Raw genomic sequence first — 17028 nt, 5'->3', positions numbered from 1 at the left:
AGACATAAGACAAGCAGTCACAGGATAGGATAACATCTCTATTGCATCAAATGGAAGGGCTTTAAATGATCAGGATCACATGTATGAGATACGTCAAATAACCATTTTCTAATTATAGTAGACAATATAGGGACAAACAGTTCAAGAGAAAAATCACAGCAGTATATTGAAAACGCATTCTCATAAAATTCAATCAAGAGTGTATCACTTACTTCTCCTTCTGAAATTAAGAAAATTATATGTTCTTTCAAAAATAAAAGCCCATATGAATTTGATGGTGTTCCCAACAGAGATATCAATAACTACTGACCTATTTTACTGCTGACATCATTTTCCCAAATTTCTGAGAAGATGATGTATTCTAGAAGAGTATCTCACCTGAGGAACAATAACAACATCAAAAACCAAAGTTCGGATTTCAGAAGAGTTGCTCTACCGAGTATGCCATTGACACGTTCAACCACAAAATTTTACAACCATTAAATAACAAAACAGTGCCTATTGGTATTTTCTATGACACACAATATTCTCCTAGATAATTGAGGTTTCGTGGGACTGATGGTACAGCCAACCAATGGATAATGTCTCACCTTATTAAAAGAATGCAGAAAGTTGTATATTATTCTGACTGGGGAGAAATCACATATGGTATTCCCCAAGATTCAACTTAGGTCTGCTTTTGTTCCTCATATATATTAAACTTTTGCTACTTGAGAGAGAGTCTGCATGAAAAATGAGTGATCATAGAACAATGGAACTTTGTGAAAACATTTGTAAGGATATGTGGAAGAGAAATGACAAATAAACCAATGAAACAAACACATTTTAATTTCGACATGAGAGGGTTCAAATTTGGTGATCTTAGTAGCCACGAAACAATTGGTCAATTATTCAGTTTTCTCCAAATGTGTTACAGAGTAACCGAGTGACCTCATAAGCAATGTGAAGTGGAGCTCCACATGCATCAAAACAGCTGTGTCCACAGCACCTCTCTCTCACAGAGCATGGATTATGTGGTGAAGGAAATCAGAGTAATGTGTGCCATTCACACTGCATTTCCTTGGTCCTTGGAATCTGAATTCCTCAAAGAAAAATGGACCAATCATGAACTTTGCTGTGAAGCCACAAAACAACAGTGATGCATTCACTATGCAGGTGAATTTCATGAATATTCGTTGGTGGTGAAAATCCCAAAATGCAACAACTGTAAGTGTTCACTGCCCCAGTGAGGGTAAAGTATGTTTCATCAATACACAAAATTTTCCAAGGTCACATATTGTCAACTTCAGCCCATGAAAGAAATGTAAGAGCAACATTTAGTTGAATGTCTGCATCACACGCTAAAAGTTGGTGAATAATGAAGTTTGCACGGATACATGTCAAAACCGTTCGCAGCACTTTTCAAATGATGGCCAATGGAAATGTTCAGCTATCGTAACAGCTCCTGCTCTTCTTGAAGATTGCACATTCTCAGCACTCTCAGCCATGACAACAGTAACTTCTTAAACAATTTGCGGTGCAACTGTCCATCAGCTTCTCCCATGAGCACTTCCCAAATCGCCAGTTAATTCGAACTTCCGAATAATGTTCTTCAAACAGAGTGAAGGAGGAGGACTTCTCTGTATTCCTTTAATGAGTCAATACTCACAAAGAGCAGCAACACTACTGCTGTTGTTCTCATAAAACAGCTTTACAAGTTAAGCCCTGCTCACTTTGCCCAGATCCATGTTGATTGTCAGTAGCCGTAATATGCACTGACTTTTTGTGTTTCTACCCTACATTGTCATTCCAGTACCACTGCCTAATGGCAAATGATGACAATAGTACGACTACAAACACATTCCTGCAACGTACAATCTGAGCATCATTCCTATAAGGTTGGGTACCCATATGGTAAATAGTTTTCCGTCTGCACAGGCACACGTAGCGAAAGTTTAATTTTAACCAGCCCGTACAAGCAGAATAAGTTCTTTTTGCGGCTGAAACTAGTACTGTAATCAATCCAAGCACACATACAGCAACTGAATAAATGGTAAACAATGCAAAACATGTTCAGTTCTGCACATATAGAGGTATAACACCAATTATAAGTGTAACACTTGGTGAGGGAATAACAAATATGGTGGAAACTTCAAATTCTTAGTTGTCCATATTGATGAGTTTTTAAATAGGAAAAAGCACATTTTAGAACTCCTAAAACAACTTAGTTCAGCCACATTTGTACTTAAAATCACTGCAAATCTTGGGAAGAGACAAGTCAGTAAGCTGACATATTTTGCACATTTTCACTCAATAATGTTCTGGGGTAACTAATCATTAAGAAAGAAAGTCTTCATTGCTCAAAAATGTGCTGTAAGAACAATATCAAACAATGGAAAATCAAGGATGGAATGTAACAATATTCTGAGAAGGAAAGTTGCCATTCACCATATAGCGGAGATGCTGGGTCACAAAAAAAATCACACTTAAAGCTTTCGGCCAATGGCCTTTGTCAACAATAGACACACATACGTAAAAACATACACTCACTCATGCAAATGCAACTCACACACACGACTACAGTCTCAGGCAACTGTGGTTTCAGTTTACTGAGACTGCAGTCGCGTGTGTGAGTAGCGTTTTGTGTGTGTGTGTGTGTGTGTGTGTGTGTGTGTGTGTGTGTGTTGCTGACAAAGGCCATTGGCCGAAAGCTTTAAGTGTGAAAAGCTTTTTCTTGTGCCTATCTGCGACTCAGCATCTCCACTATATGGTGAGCAGCAATTTTCCTTCTCACTATACTGTAAGAACAATATGTGGCGCTTGACCATGATCATCTTGTAGACATCTGTTCAAGGAGATGGGCACTTTGACTACTGATTCACAGTATATTTATTTCATCATGAAGTTAGTTGTAAATAGTCCACTGCATTTCAAAACGAACAATGCTGTACACAACAATTACTACACCAGAAGAAAAAATGTCATTCTTTATGTCACATTGAGGTTGTCTTTAGCACAAAAAGGGGTGCATAATGCTGCAACCAAAATTTTGATCACTTACCCTGTGATATAAAATGTCTGACAGAAATCAACATAAATTTCAAAAACAAACTGAAACAGTTTCTCCTTGACAACTCCTTCTATTCCATAGAAGTATTTCTATTAATGTAATATGTAGAAGGTAGTGAGTAGGAATTAATAACTCACATCTGTATGTCGCTTTTTTCCTTAAAAAATCTTAAATGACAAGCGTGTAGCCATATTTACAAAATAATATCTGACGTGAAAGAAAAATGACTTGTTCCACATCATCATGATTTACTGTGCAAATGAACCCTGGAACGTGAAGCTAACTTACTTCAGTACAGTTTCTTCCATCCGAACAATGTGGTTATAAAACTACATCTATTGCATTTGTTGTATATACAGAAGAGTACTGCACACTTTTTAGAATGATATATAAGAATGTGAGGTCAACACACTGGTTATTTCTCTGCTATGTGTTTGGGAAATGGATGTAACCGTTCCTTTGAAACAAGTACATGCGGTCAACAGCAAACATAATAAGAGTCAATTTAGTGTAATGACAATTTAAGAATTCTGAGTGTATTAAATAATGGTTCATACTGTCACACCACAGGTCACAAGAATGCTGTGTTATTGGGTAAAAAGTGCCCAGTTATTTAACTGTTGACCTACAATGTCATACTACATGACAGCAAAGAATAAAAGCATACAAAGCAATCCAGTATATAGGAGTTGCTCATGGTGGACAATAAACTGATTGTAGAGGTAAATGTAGTGACAAGGGACTGACCCAGGGTCTGTTGTCAAAATCTAGGCACCCGCTACCATTCATGAGCTCAGCACTTAACGCCACAAAACTTTCATTTCAAGACATTTCGACGACACTTGTCAGGCCATGTATATGACTTCATCTGCAACAAGACCGGCCTCAGTGTGAATAAAAGCTGTTCATGCAGCCAGGCTGGGATGCTGACACAGCTGGGCTTTGAATTGGTGTATGCTGTGCATTGGCCAGTGCCGTGAGGCTGGCGAGGCTGCCACCCATTCCACTGCAGGCTGCTGTTACCACTGACAGTCGAACCAACGCCCTCCTAGTCACCGAGCTGTGAACACCTTGCATTGCCCATCAATCGCCTCAGCTGTGCAAGACTCAGCCACCACACCAGCAGTATAACAACATAAAGTTGCTACATTTGATGCAGTACGGGCTAGTATGCCAACCATGCAAGGCTTTGGCGCTACTGGGACAGTAGCTATTAGCATCTTCTTGACACCTCTTCTCGCTAGTGTGTGGCACAAGACCAACGTCTGAACATGCCTGCGAAACACGGACATCCATCTCAAACTACTGTATCTTTTTGGAATGATAAATAGTTTACATGCCCACCATCTGTCTTGCTGCAGCCACCTTCACCTTTAACAGATTTCCGTAGCCCTTGTCAACCCAACAAACCCACAATGCCCTGGTAGAAAAGACATTGCCATCCTTACAAACAATAAGAACAGCTCTTCCACCCCTCTGCAGTGGTCACTGCACCCAAACTGTGTCATAAGTGTATTCAATTTCTTCACACAGTTGTAAGTGTGATCCCTTATCTCACGTTACTATTGAAACCACAATGTGACATCAACAGAATATGTAAGGAGTTGATAGTACTGTGTTTTATTGTAACTGAGAATTAGCTCTGAAACTGGGAACCCAGTACCTCATTTACTTAGGTACATTATTTGTTTTTCATTCAGTTCCTCATCTGGATATGTAACAATCAAGTATATATGAACTGAATTAAATGCATTAAATACAAATACAGAGATGGGCGCCTGCATCAACTCGGCTGGGTGGTTGGTTGGTTTGTGGGATTGGAGGGACCAGACTACAAGGGCCATCGGTCCCTTTTTCCACGAACTTTAAACACCCACAAAGAATAAAAACAAACAACGGAGACGACAAGGGACGACACAAGACAAGAAAGACACAGACAGAGACCAGACAAAAGGAATTAAAATCACAAAGAGTGTGACAGTGGTTGGCCGACCATGAAAACAAAAAAGGAAAAGCCAACCACCAAGAAACACACTAATAACCACAATCTAAAACCGGAGGCCAAAGGCCAGACTCAACACAAAAAAGGACACAAACTATTAGATTGAGCGATAAAAACCTGCACGAATAAAACTCAAGACTATATCTGTCATAGCGGTGGTGTCCGATAAAAGTGCAGGGAGCGTATCAGGCAGTGCAAACATCTGCCTGAGCGTGGTTAAAAACAGACAGGCAAACAAGATGTGGACCACTGTCAACACTGATCCACAGCGACAGAGAGGTGGGTCCTCACGGCGCAAGAGATGACTGTGCGTCAGCCAGGTGTGGCCAATGCATAGCCGGGAGAGAACAACTGAGTCCTTGCGGGAGGCTTGCAAGAAGAAGCGCCAGACACCTGTAGTCGCCTTGCCTATGCAAAGTTTGTTGGGTGAAGGCAGGGTGTGCCATTCATCACCCCAGGCACCGAGTACCTTCTGCCGCAAAACTGACCAGAGATCACACTCCAAAATGTTATCTCCAAGGTCAATGCACCGACAGCCTGTTTCGCCAGCGTGTCAACATGTTCATTACCCGGGGTGCCAACATGACACGGGATCCACAGAAAAACGATGGAGCGGCCGCAACGGGCAACAGAATGGATGGACTCCTGGATAGCCACATCACCACACGAGAGTGAGGAAAACAGTGGTCGATAGCTCATAAACCGCTCAGGGAGTCACTACAGATAATGAAGGACTCACCTGAGCAGGGGCGGATATGCTCTAGGGCGCGAAAGATGGCGACCAGCTCTGCAGTGAAAACACTGCAGCCAGCTGGCAACGAGCGTTGTTCATAATGATTCCACAGAGTAAGAGCATAACCTATGCGACCAGCAACCATCAAACCATCGTCAGTACAGACCACATCAGAGTCTCAAAATGAGGCAAGTATAGAAAGAAAGCGGGGGCGGAGGGCCTCAGGAGGAACTGAGTCCTTCGGTCCCAGTGCCAGATCGAGCCGAAGGCATGGGCAGGGCACACACCACGGGAGTATACGTAGAGAGGCCTGGAAAAGAGGCGGAAGACGGAAAACCTCAAGCCAGAGAGAACTGCCCTGATGCGAACTGCAATCGTACACCCTGACGGGGCCGCCGTTCCGGAAGATGGACGACCAAGTTGGGGAACAGCAGATGGTAACTGGGATGTCCAGGCAAGCTACAAACTTGTGCAGCATAAGCGGCAAGCATTTGGTGGTGCCGGATCTGCAATGGAGGGACACCAGCCTCCACAAGGATGCTGTTGACAGGGCTTGTCCGGAAAGTTCCAGTGGCGAGTCGAATCCCGCTGTGAATGATGGGGTCAAGCAACCATAACGTGGAAGGTGATGCCGAACTGTAAGCCAGGCTACCATAATCTAGATGGGACTGAATTAAAGCCTGGTACAGCTGTAGAAGGGTAGACGGATCAGCACCCCAGTTGGTGTGACTCAAACAACGAAGAGCATTAAGATGCTGCCAGCACGTTTGTTTAAGCTGGTGAATATGAGGCAGCCAGGTCAACTGGGTATCAAAAACCAATCCCAAAAAGCGATGCGTCTCCACCACAGCAAGAGGTTCGCCATCAAGATAAAGCCATTGCTCAGGGTGAAAACTGCGACGCAGGCAGAAATGCATAATGCAGGTCTTGGCAGCCGAAAACTGGAAGCCATGTGCTACAGCCCAAGACTGCACCTTGCAGATAGCGCCCTGCAGCTACAATGCCATTGGAGCTATAGTATAGGCAGAAGTTGTCAGCATACAAGGAAGCTGAGACAGATGTTCCCACCGCTGCGGCGATCCCATAAATTGCAATTAAAAAGAGGCAGACACTTAAGACAGATCCTTGCGGTACCCGATTCTCCTGAACTCAGGAGGAACTATGGGAGGCCGCAACTTACACACGGAACGAGTGAAGCGACAGAAAATTTTCTATGAAAATCAGGAGCGGACCCTGAAGACCCCACCCTTGAAGCATGGAGAGGATGTGATGTTGCCATGTCGTATTGTACGCCTTCCCCATGTCAAAAAAGACGGTGACCAGATGCTGACAGCGGGCAAAGGGTGTATGGATGGCAGACTCCAGGCACACCAGATTATCGGCGGCAGAGCAGCCCTTACGGAACCCACCCTGAGACGGAGCCAGAAGGCCCCGAGACTCAAGTAGCCAACTCAACCTCCAGCTCACCACACATTCGAGCAACTTGCAAAGAAAGTTGGTGAGGCTAATGGGGCACTAGCTGTCCACCTCTGGGGGGTCTTGCCAGGTTTCAACACGGAGATTAGGATGCTTTCCTGCCATTGCGACGGGAACTCACCCTCAACCCCGATACGGTTGAAAAGGTCTAGGAGGCATCGCTGGCAGTCTACCAAGAGGTGTTTGAGCATCTGACAGTGGATGCGATCTGGCCCGGGAGCCGTATCAGGGGCAAGCAGCTAGGGCATTTTGGAATTCCCACTCACTGAATGGAGCATTGTACAATTCAGGGTGGCATGTGTGAAATGAAAGGCTCCAACGTTCCACCTGCTCCTTCAGGGAGCGGAAGGCCAGCGGGTTATTCGCAGAAGCAGAACTCTGAGCAAAATGCTCCGCTAAGTGGTTTGCAATTGTGTCGGAGTCAGTACAGATCGCTCCATTCAGTGAAAGCGCAGGTACACTGATGGGGGTCCGATAGCCATAGATTCTCCTAATCTTGGCCCAAACCTACAATGGAGAGGTATGGAGGCCAATGGTGGAGACATACCTTTCCCAGCACTCTGCTTGCATCGGCGAATGAGGCGGCAGGCTTGCACACGGAGCTGTTTAAAGGCGATGAGGTGTTCCAATGACGGATGCCACTTGTGATGCTGAAGGGCCTGCCTGCGATCTTTAATCACGTTCAGCGATTTCAGGCGACCACCAAGGCACAGTCCGCCACCAAGGGGACCCAGAAGAACAGGGAATGGCAGATTCTGCGGCAGTAACGATGCCGTTGGTGACCAAGTGAACCACCACATCAATGGTGTCATTGGAAGGAGGCTCAATAGTGGAAATGGAGGTGAACAAGTCCCAGTTAGCCTCATTCATAGCCCATCAACAGGGGCGCCCAGAAGAGTGACACTGTGGCAGTGAAATGTGTGAAAGCACCACTATTTAAAAAAGAAAAGTCGAGCTGTGCCAACACTTGCTCAATGACGCTGCCTCGGCCTGTTGCCACTGATCCACCCCACAGAGGGTTATGGGCATTGAAGTTGCCCAGTAACAGAAAAGGTGGCGGCAATTGGGCTATCAGCGTAGCCAGGACTTGCTGTGGGACATCACCATCCAGTGGAAGATAGAGACTACAGACAGTAACAGCCTGGGGCGTCCACACCCGAACAGTGACAGCCTCTAAAGGTGTTTGTACAGGGACACTCTCGCTGTAAAGAGAGTGAAGGAGGTAGAGGCGAACGTCACCAGATACCCTCTCATAAGCTGCCCGGTTCTTATAATAACCCTGATAGCCACGGAGGGCAGGGGTTCGCATCGCTGGAAACCAAGTTTCCTGAAGAGCAACGCAGAGAAAAGGGTGAAGGCTGAGATGTTGTCAAAGTTCAGCAAGATGGTGGAAAAAACCACTGCAGTTCCACTGGAGGATGACACAGTCCATGGCTGAGAAAGGTGTGAAGGGACTGAGGAGGCAGATTATGCCACTGGGTCACCTGCTGGCACCAATTGAGTACCTGTGCGACTGACATCCATTGTGTCTGAGGGTCCGGCGAGATCTAGGTCCTCAGCGGATGCCAGAATCTCCACCTCGTCCTCAGAGGTGTAGGGAGCGGTGGGATGGGTGCCACTGCAAGGTCTGGATTCTTGGGTGCCTTCTTCTTTTTCTGTTTTTCTCGCTGTGCCTTCGGTGATTCTGGCTGGGAGGGCTTCACCGGGTCTGTCTCAGGAACAGACGAGGACTGTGAAGCCCTACAACCAGTGAGCTGTCGTTGCTTCAGCCACTGGCAGGTGTCCGCTTTTCCACTGGTCAGAACCTGGGAAGGGAGGGACCCAAGGGACCCCTTTCTGGCTAGAGGCGCCAAAGAAGACTTATGCTTCTCCGGCTGGGAAGTGGGGACTGATGCCCCTGATGGTTGGGGAGGTGTTGCTCCTGAAGTAGGTGGAGCAGGAGTAGCAGGGAGTGAAGTGCCTCCCCACCATCAAGGCGGCAGGTGGAGTCTGACGAATCAGAGAGACAACTGTATGCGACAAAACAGGAGAAGGTAGAACCGCTGTCGCAGTGGCGGCATAGGTAGATGTCATAGGCACAGGAAGGAGTCTCTCATACTTCCGCTTAGCCTCAGTGTCTAGGTCAGGCAGTCCAGGGCCTTATATACCATTATCTTTTGTTCTTTCTGTACAATCCTACAGTCCGGCGAGCAAGGGGAATGGTGTTCTCCACAGTTAACACAGATGGGAGGGGGGCACACGGAGTATCGGGATGTGAAGGACGTCCACAATCTTGACACCTGACTACGGAAGTACATCGGAATGACATATGCCCAAACTTCCAGCATTTAAAACACCGCATCGGAGGAGGGATATATGGCTTCACATCACAGCAGTAAACCATCACCTTGACCTTTCCGGGTAAGGCGTCACACTCAAAGGCCAAGATGAGGGCACCTGTGGCTACATGATTACCCCTCGGACCCTGATGGACGCGCCGGATGAAATGAACACCTCGTCATTCTAGGTTTGCGCGCAGTTCATCATCTGACTGCAAAAGAAGATCCTGTGGAATATAATACCCTGGACCATGTTTAAACCCTTATGGGGCTAGATGGTAACTGAAACATCCCCCAACCTGTCACAAGCGAGTAACCTTCATGATTGGGCAGAGGATGCTGTTTTGATCAAAACTGACCCAGAGCACATTTTGGACAAGCCCTCCACCTCCCCAAACTTGTCCTCCAAATGCTCCACAAAAAACTGAGGCTTTGTCGACATAAATGATTCGCCATCAACTCACGTACAGACGAGGTACTGGGGTGAATAACCTTCGCTGCCTTCTTTAGCCATGCATTCCTCCCATGGAGTGGCCAGGGAGGGGAATGATCTCGGATCATATTTCCTGCCATTGAGGTTAGACCTCGATCGCTTAGAGACTGCTGGTGGAGGCCCACGCTTCATTGAGGGTCATCCGCCCTGATGCCACCCACTCCGACCAGGGGCTCTCCCCAGGATTGCCACCCAGCCACAGCAAAGACCACTTGGCAGGATGGCCTTTGCCAGGAGTCCTGATGCCCCAGGCAGAAGGACATCTACCCCTCAGCATACATTGGGAGGTAGCAGCTCAGGTATCAGCAGTGCGATCCCTGTGTAGTTAGGGGGCTACCACCAAGAGGGTACATGACGACCCCACCACAATGGACTGGCTACGGTGCTGGATTTCAGGTGTCAAAAATCCATTTGTATCATGAGGGCGAAGATGGAAGTGCACAATGGAGAGCATGTATGCTACCTGGAACACACTGCAGCCAAAGTGGCCGGAAGCTCGGTGTAAGCCCAACTCCATGACAATATCGAGTGTGCCAGATCTTAGGGCAAGATGGATTTATGATGCACCACATAAGGTATCCTTCCTCATATGGTATGCACTAACAGAAAATTTTGAAAAGTAGAGGTCAAACCCTTTAGGGGACCATCATATTAAGGCCAAGACGTTTGAGACTCTTTTTAGGCACCTCTTACGACAGGCAGGAATATGGCGGGCCTATTCTTACCCCTGGACCCGCAGGGGGACCTGCATCAACTACACAAATATTTGTAATATAGCTCGGATAAGTTTATGCTGATGTTCATATGGTAGGAAAAAATATTTCTGTTTACCAAATGTGAAGAGAAACAGATTGTTAGTAACTTCAGCACACAACTAAAAGCATTTATCTGTGAAGTTGCAAAAATGTGATGAGCAAGTTGAGGGATGGAAAATGTGGTTTGGTAACTGTGTTAGAAAGGCACTATGAAGACACAGAGAGCTTCATCACAGACTGAAACAAAGCTGTAACTTTACAGTCCGACATTTTCCCAGTGTGTTTCTAACTTGTAAAACTCTCAGGTGTCTAGCCAGGCTACTGAGATCAGTGGAGTGGTGAATTACCTAAGGCAAAGGTTACCTTAAATTGGTGAAAAATAGGACGCACTGGACAGTACACTTCTATGTTGCTCACCAGTGAGAGATGAAGAAAGACTTACCACGGACCTCACTTCATCCAGTCCAAACATTCCCCTCTTTAAGATAACGCCATCTGCCTTACTCGCATCCTATTGGCAAGGAGTATTCTTGTCTAGCTTTTTGACGCACTCATATCCTGCCAATGGCATCATATACAGCATCATTCCGGCAGGTTATTGCAGCCTTTAGGCTGAAGAATGGTCTGAAGCAGCTCTCCACACTGATCTATCCTGTGTAAGCATCTTCATACCCAAATAACTACTGCAATCAATATCCACATGAACTTGTTAACTGTAGTCATGCCTTGGTCTACCACCCCTGCCACTTCCTTTCATTACCGAGCGAGGTGGCGCAGTGGTTAGACACTGGACTCACATTCGGGTGGACAACGGTTCAATCCCGCGTCCGGCCATCCTGATTTAGGTTTTCCGTGATTTCCCTAAATTGCTCCAGGCAAATGCCGGGATGGTTCCTTTCAAAGGGCACGGCCGACTTCCTTCCCCATCCTTCCCTAATCCGATGACCTCGCTGTCTGGTCTCCTTCCCCAAAAACAACCCAACAACTTCCCTTCATTACCAAATTAACTTTTCCCCCCCCCCTCCGGATGAATCTTCAAAACTTAACCCCTTCACTTACTCAAATTGTACCATACAGCTCTTTTTTGCCCATTTTGATGCATTACATCTTCAATGCTAAGAAACCAACCAACCTGCATAATGTCCCGCATTGGTCTACAACACTACACCTGAAAAGCGTCTATCCACTTTTTATGTTTACTGTTTATCAATTTCCAAATAATGCTACACTCCAAACGAATACTGTACGAAGTCTTACAGTATTCATTTGGAGTGTAACATACACACCTAGCTGAGTATCTAGTATTGCCCACCAGGTATGCATTTATTCCAATCCTTTACTAATCCATCCTCTCCAACTCTTTATCTCTGCCCACCTCCTACCCCCTCTAACCGTCCATATCCTCATTCCACTGTTTCAGTCCATCTGTGTTCCTCGCCCTCTGTACATCTCCTCCTTCCCTTGTCTCTACCCATCTACTCTCCTTCTATCACCTCCTCACCCCCTCTCTTTTGTCACTCTTCTCCCTCTCTTTGTGCATCCCCCCCCCCTCTCTGTCCATTTCCTCTTCCCCACTTCTCACTACATGGTGTCACCCCTCTCCCAATATGAGGTTGCTGGTCCTTGCCCTTACAGTATTTCTTTCCTGACATTAAGTAGTGGGGTTTAGGAGCAGATTTTCACCCAAGGCTTTGCCTGCATATGCACATATCACATGTATGTCACATACATTTAACATATTTGTACAAATAGTTAACCTGTATCTCTAGCAAATTTTGTCCTGCAGTTTTGTTTTCACACAGCTTAAGGTTTGTAACGTCATACATCCTGAACTAATGCACAATGATATAATCTGGTTGGTACATTTAGCGGCAAATCGGGACACTGTCTGCAAAATGTTTTGGGAATAGAGTAAGTAGCAAAGAAGTCATAAATTTAAAAATCATGCATTAAGTTGCAGTTTTTCACATAGGGCTATCTCTTTGTTTATGATGTCATGTCTCTGGAACTTTGGGTCGTACAATGACATAATTTTGCAGCTGCATTCAGAGGTTCTTTGAACACTGTCTGCAAAATGTGTCTTGAATACAGTTAGTACAAAAGAAAAATAAATGAAAACATCATGTCTTGATAAATTTTCTTTCCTTTCAATATTTTGTGGGAACTGTCAGTGAGAAATAGCTTCATAAAGGTTTAAAATTATGTGTAAAAAATTGCTCCAAGTCACTTAAGTGCTTTCATTCTCAAATACTGGATGAACAAATTCTGGATTTTGCATGTCGTGGGTTACACTCCTTTTTCACCCTTATCCCAATGCTTTGATAGGTGGGTGGTTCTTACCGCAACAGCGATTCTTTCCAGAAAGTAAGTGATATGTGTACCAAGTTTGGTTGAAAGCACTCCTGTGGTTTAAGAGTTGTGGCAAAACACACACACACACACACACACACACACACACACACACACACACAAACGGTCCATTTTTATAATATTTATGGATTCATGAGGAAATCTGCTTGCAGACTAGATTTCCCACACACTTCCAACCAATTGCCCCATCATGCCCAAGAGCCAAGAACTATATGCAAATGAGCCCCCCCCCCTAAAAAAAAGTAAACCAATATCATCCTGAAGTAGTGCATCTGAACTGAGAGAGAGAGATATTGGGGGGGGGGGGGGGGGTCAAAAGGAAAAACAAGAAGGAAGAATAGGCCTAGGGCCTAATGCTCCACTGATGACAAGTTCATTAGAGATGGATGACAAGCACAGATTGATGGAAGGTGGGGAAGGAAATTGGCCATTCCCTTTAGCAGGAACCACCCAGAAACTGGCTTAAGTATTTGAAGGAAATAGAAAATCTGCTTCTGAGAGATGAGAATACAGCAAGGAGTAAAATGAATGGCCATGCCTTAAGACTATAATGCATGGGGGAAGTCTGAAGGATGCTTTTACACAGCAGTGGATATCAGACAGCAGCTGATTATGTTTTGTAACATTTTTTATCCGTGCTACTGTCTTCCTCAACTGACATGGCCTATTATCTATGTCACTGAGTTCTATCATTATTCTGGCAATATCTTCAAATTTTACTTAATTTATTATTGAAGTATTGAGGTTCTTGGCATCTCTCAAAATCACCAAGGGCTATAAGATATAGTTTGCGATTAACTTAGAAAAATGTATTTTATTGCATTCAAATTCCAAAAGTCTTTTTTTTTTCATCTGCTCAGTTACATACTGTACATAGCCATTACAATGTGTACCCAGGAGTTCAAATGGTCCATAGTTCCTAATCACTCCAAGTGACTATTCATCCCCTTATATGAGTGTCTTGCAAGTCAGACTGGCACGCAGTGAGCCCTGGTATAATTCCCGAGCAGATTTTCTCCGATCAAGGACTGGGTGTTCTGTTGTCCTCATCACCATTGCATCATCATTGACACACAAGTCGTCCAATGTGGCATCAACTGAAAAGACTTGCAACTCGGTGGCCAAACTTCCCCAGGTGGGGACTCCCAGCCATGAATGCCATACAATCATTTCATTTTTTCACTTTAGGTTACTGCCATAATGAGCAGAATTAATAGTAATCTGACACAAGCATCTTAGTAGTGACACTGTAATAACTCTTGTTGTTCTTTCAGTTATTAGGCTATTTCTTTTAAAAAAACAATGATGTGTATAATAAACATTTAACAATTTTACTCTAATGCTATCAGGTCACTCCATAAAATAGCAATTCTGCTAATTATGTATGAATGTGTGTATGTATAAGAGAGCAAGAGGGCCCTGATCTTCCCAGGTAAATAAATATTTTTTTCTAATTTCTTCTTCCGTAAACATCACATATCTAACTATGTCATTTTAGACTTTGTTGGAAACTTTACTTTAAATGTGTATTTTCTTGTGCTCCATATCACGCAAACAAGCCTTGATAGTCCAGTGCCAGATTAAACATTATGACCACCGAGTAAAGACTCTACATAACGTACTCATAATCTGTCTTTTCCAAGAGCTGTAGGCCCTAATATATACATATGTTATGAGAAAAGTGACAAATTTTAGTTTACTATTTTGTGAAAAAGTGACCTAAAATATGTCAGCGAAGAATAAAAAACTCATTCGTCGATAGTAAATCATATTTTAAATAGTAAGAACACTCACAATAAATGTAAACATAAAAATTCTTATAAGATTATCCAGATGTTCTGTGTTCTGGCACGACAATAAGAACTAAATTCACTTGTGGATTATCTTGCAATGTTTGACAACAAGACTTACATTTAGGCCTTCAAACATAACAACAGGGAACCAGTTCTCCAGGTTTTTGACGCACAAGCATAACGAATCATCACTGTTCGTAGCCATCGTAACAACACATAAATTCAGTATCAATCACTTAACGACGCTATTACACCAGCCACCCACACTCACAACTACAACCACTTCTTGTTTTCACATCAAAAGGGCGTAACATGTCAAAGTCCCCATTACAAAGATATATTCTGTAGCTGCTGTCTTTAACTAAGCTTCCATAGGCAATGAAAACTTTCATATGCATTCCTCCCCCCTTGTGCCGTCCAATTGGTCCACACATACATCATACAGTCAGAAAGGCTAAAAACAGTTTAGCTTAGTCTCACGTGATTTCCCCACTACCGCCCAACAGCTTCAACGTATGGTGGTTTCTCCATTTCTGAATCTACTTTCTACTAGCATGGTGCCCAACACAAAAAGTACTACTGTCACCTCTGCGAAAAGTGTCAGTGTGCTAATCAAGAAGTCATAGCACGTGGGACTGTGATGTCGTTCGTACAGCCTAGTTTACACGATGACATTGGGTTGCGCCACTCGTTGCGTGGAATGAGTTGCACGCAAATGGCTTCATGGTATACACTTAAGTTTCGTCGTTTTGTGGGTTCCCGAGTCGTGTCTAAAATGAAAGTTTTGGCAGGTGCACCTTGCGCGAGTTGTGGTGGAGTTAAAGCTTGTTGCGTGAAATCGCTGCATAAGAAAAAAAATAAGAAACGTGTTTCGATTCGTGACTGGATGAAGAAAAGACACCAGCTCGGTTGCTCGGCGTTCTTGCTGAAATAAATTCTAATGGAAGTCCCAAGAAGTTATTTTAATTATCTTAGAATGTCACCAGAACTGTTCACGTTTCTCCTAAATAGAGTTAATTTTGCTATAAGGAATAAAGATACTGTAATGCATGACGCACTTCGCCAGAACTGAAATTACATATCACATTGCGTGCATTACAATTGAGAACACTCGACATGCTGTAAGATGCGGTTTTAGTTGGCGATGGCATTTTTTTCATTAACACCAATAATTATTAACATTAACAGTAATAATTATTAACATTAACAGCAGTAATTATTCGAACAGGCCGCATTAAGAAGAGAATGGTTTGCAAACTACTGTCTTGAAGGTAGATCTGATAGTGGCAATATTTCAAAATTCAAACATACGTGAATGTTGAGCACTGCTGCGACGTTTTAAATAGATGAATATTGAATAACGAATGCAGCTTCTTGATTTGTGTAGCCTTCCCTCCTGTCAACTATATTCCTTAAAAAAAAAAAGAGTTGGCCAACTCGAACGATGGGATTTTAGACTTACAGACGACAGCATTTCCCCAGGTAGAATTACATTTGGTTGTATTTTTCTTAATTATGTTGTATATGTGCTTCTAATTCAATAAATTTTGCCCTGCAGCTCAGATATATTCAAACTTGATGTGTTCTGATCGCACGTGAAGGTCTCATGAGCAGCAATATATTGCTTATTTTTGTAATCAGCATCAATGAAATCCCCACAAACACCTATGCAAAGCATAGATATCCAAAAAGCGAACATTGTACTCCGTTCCTCACTGCATATTTCAATTTGTCTCACTCTACGAACACACATAACCTCAAAACTCATGCTACAAGTATCGCCAAAGTTGGATCATACCGAAAGTGTCTAGTTTCACCGAAGAGCTGGGAAAACGAGCGGCGCTCATGCGCAGTGGCCGGTAGCGCAGTTGACTGCAACCTAGTGTCATCGTGTAAGCTAGGCTTACGTCTGGGTGCGATCGGTCACTAATACGATTCCATCTAGACGATAGTAGACAGAAAAACGATTAAAGGTTGATGGTTTTAAGGGCAGAGAGAAAAAAAATGCCACGGCAAGCGCCATAGGAAAAAAACCTGTG

The 17028-nt window shown here is 44.0% G+C and overlaps 1 protein-coding gene across 1 annotated transcript in view; it reads right to left on the bottom strand.

Moving 5' to 3' along the window:
• LOC124795407 (serine palmitoyltransferase 1) overlaps nucleotides 1–15312 on the bottom strand; it is a 110304-nt gene extending 94992 nt beyond the window's left edge. Inside the window, exon 1 of the mRNA XM_047259428.1 lies at nucleotides 15108–15312. Within this exon, the coding sequence (XP_047115384.1) occupies nucleotides 15108–15194 (87 nt within the window). The 5' untranslated portion in view covers nucleotides 15195–15312. The remainder of the gene's footprint in view (nucleotides 1–15107) is intronic.
• Between the last annotated feature and the right edge of the window lie 1716 nt (nucleotides 15313–17028).

Source organism: Schistocerca piceifrons, chromosome 4 (genome assembly GCF_021461385.2).
Source record: "Schistocerca piceifrons isolate TAMUIC-IGC-003096 chromosome 4, iqSchPice1.1, whole genome shotgun sequence".
In the NCBI taxonomy this organism is placed as follows: Eukaryota; Metazoa; Arthropoda; class Insecta; order Orthoptera; family Acrididae; genus Schistocerca; species Schistocerca piceifrons.
Note: the sequence above shows the minus strand (reverse complement) of the source record. Positions and strands in the feature narration are given on the sequence as shown.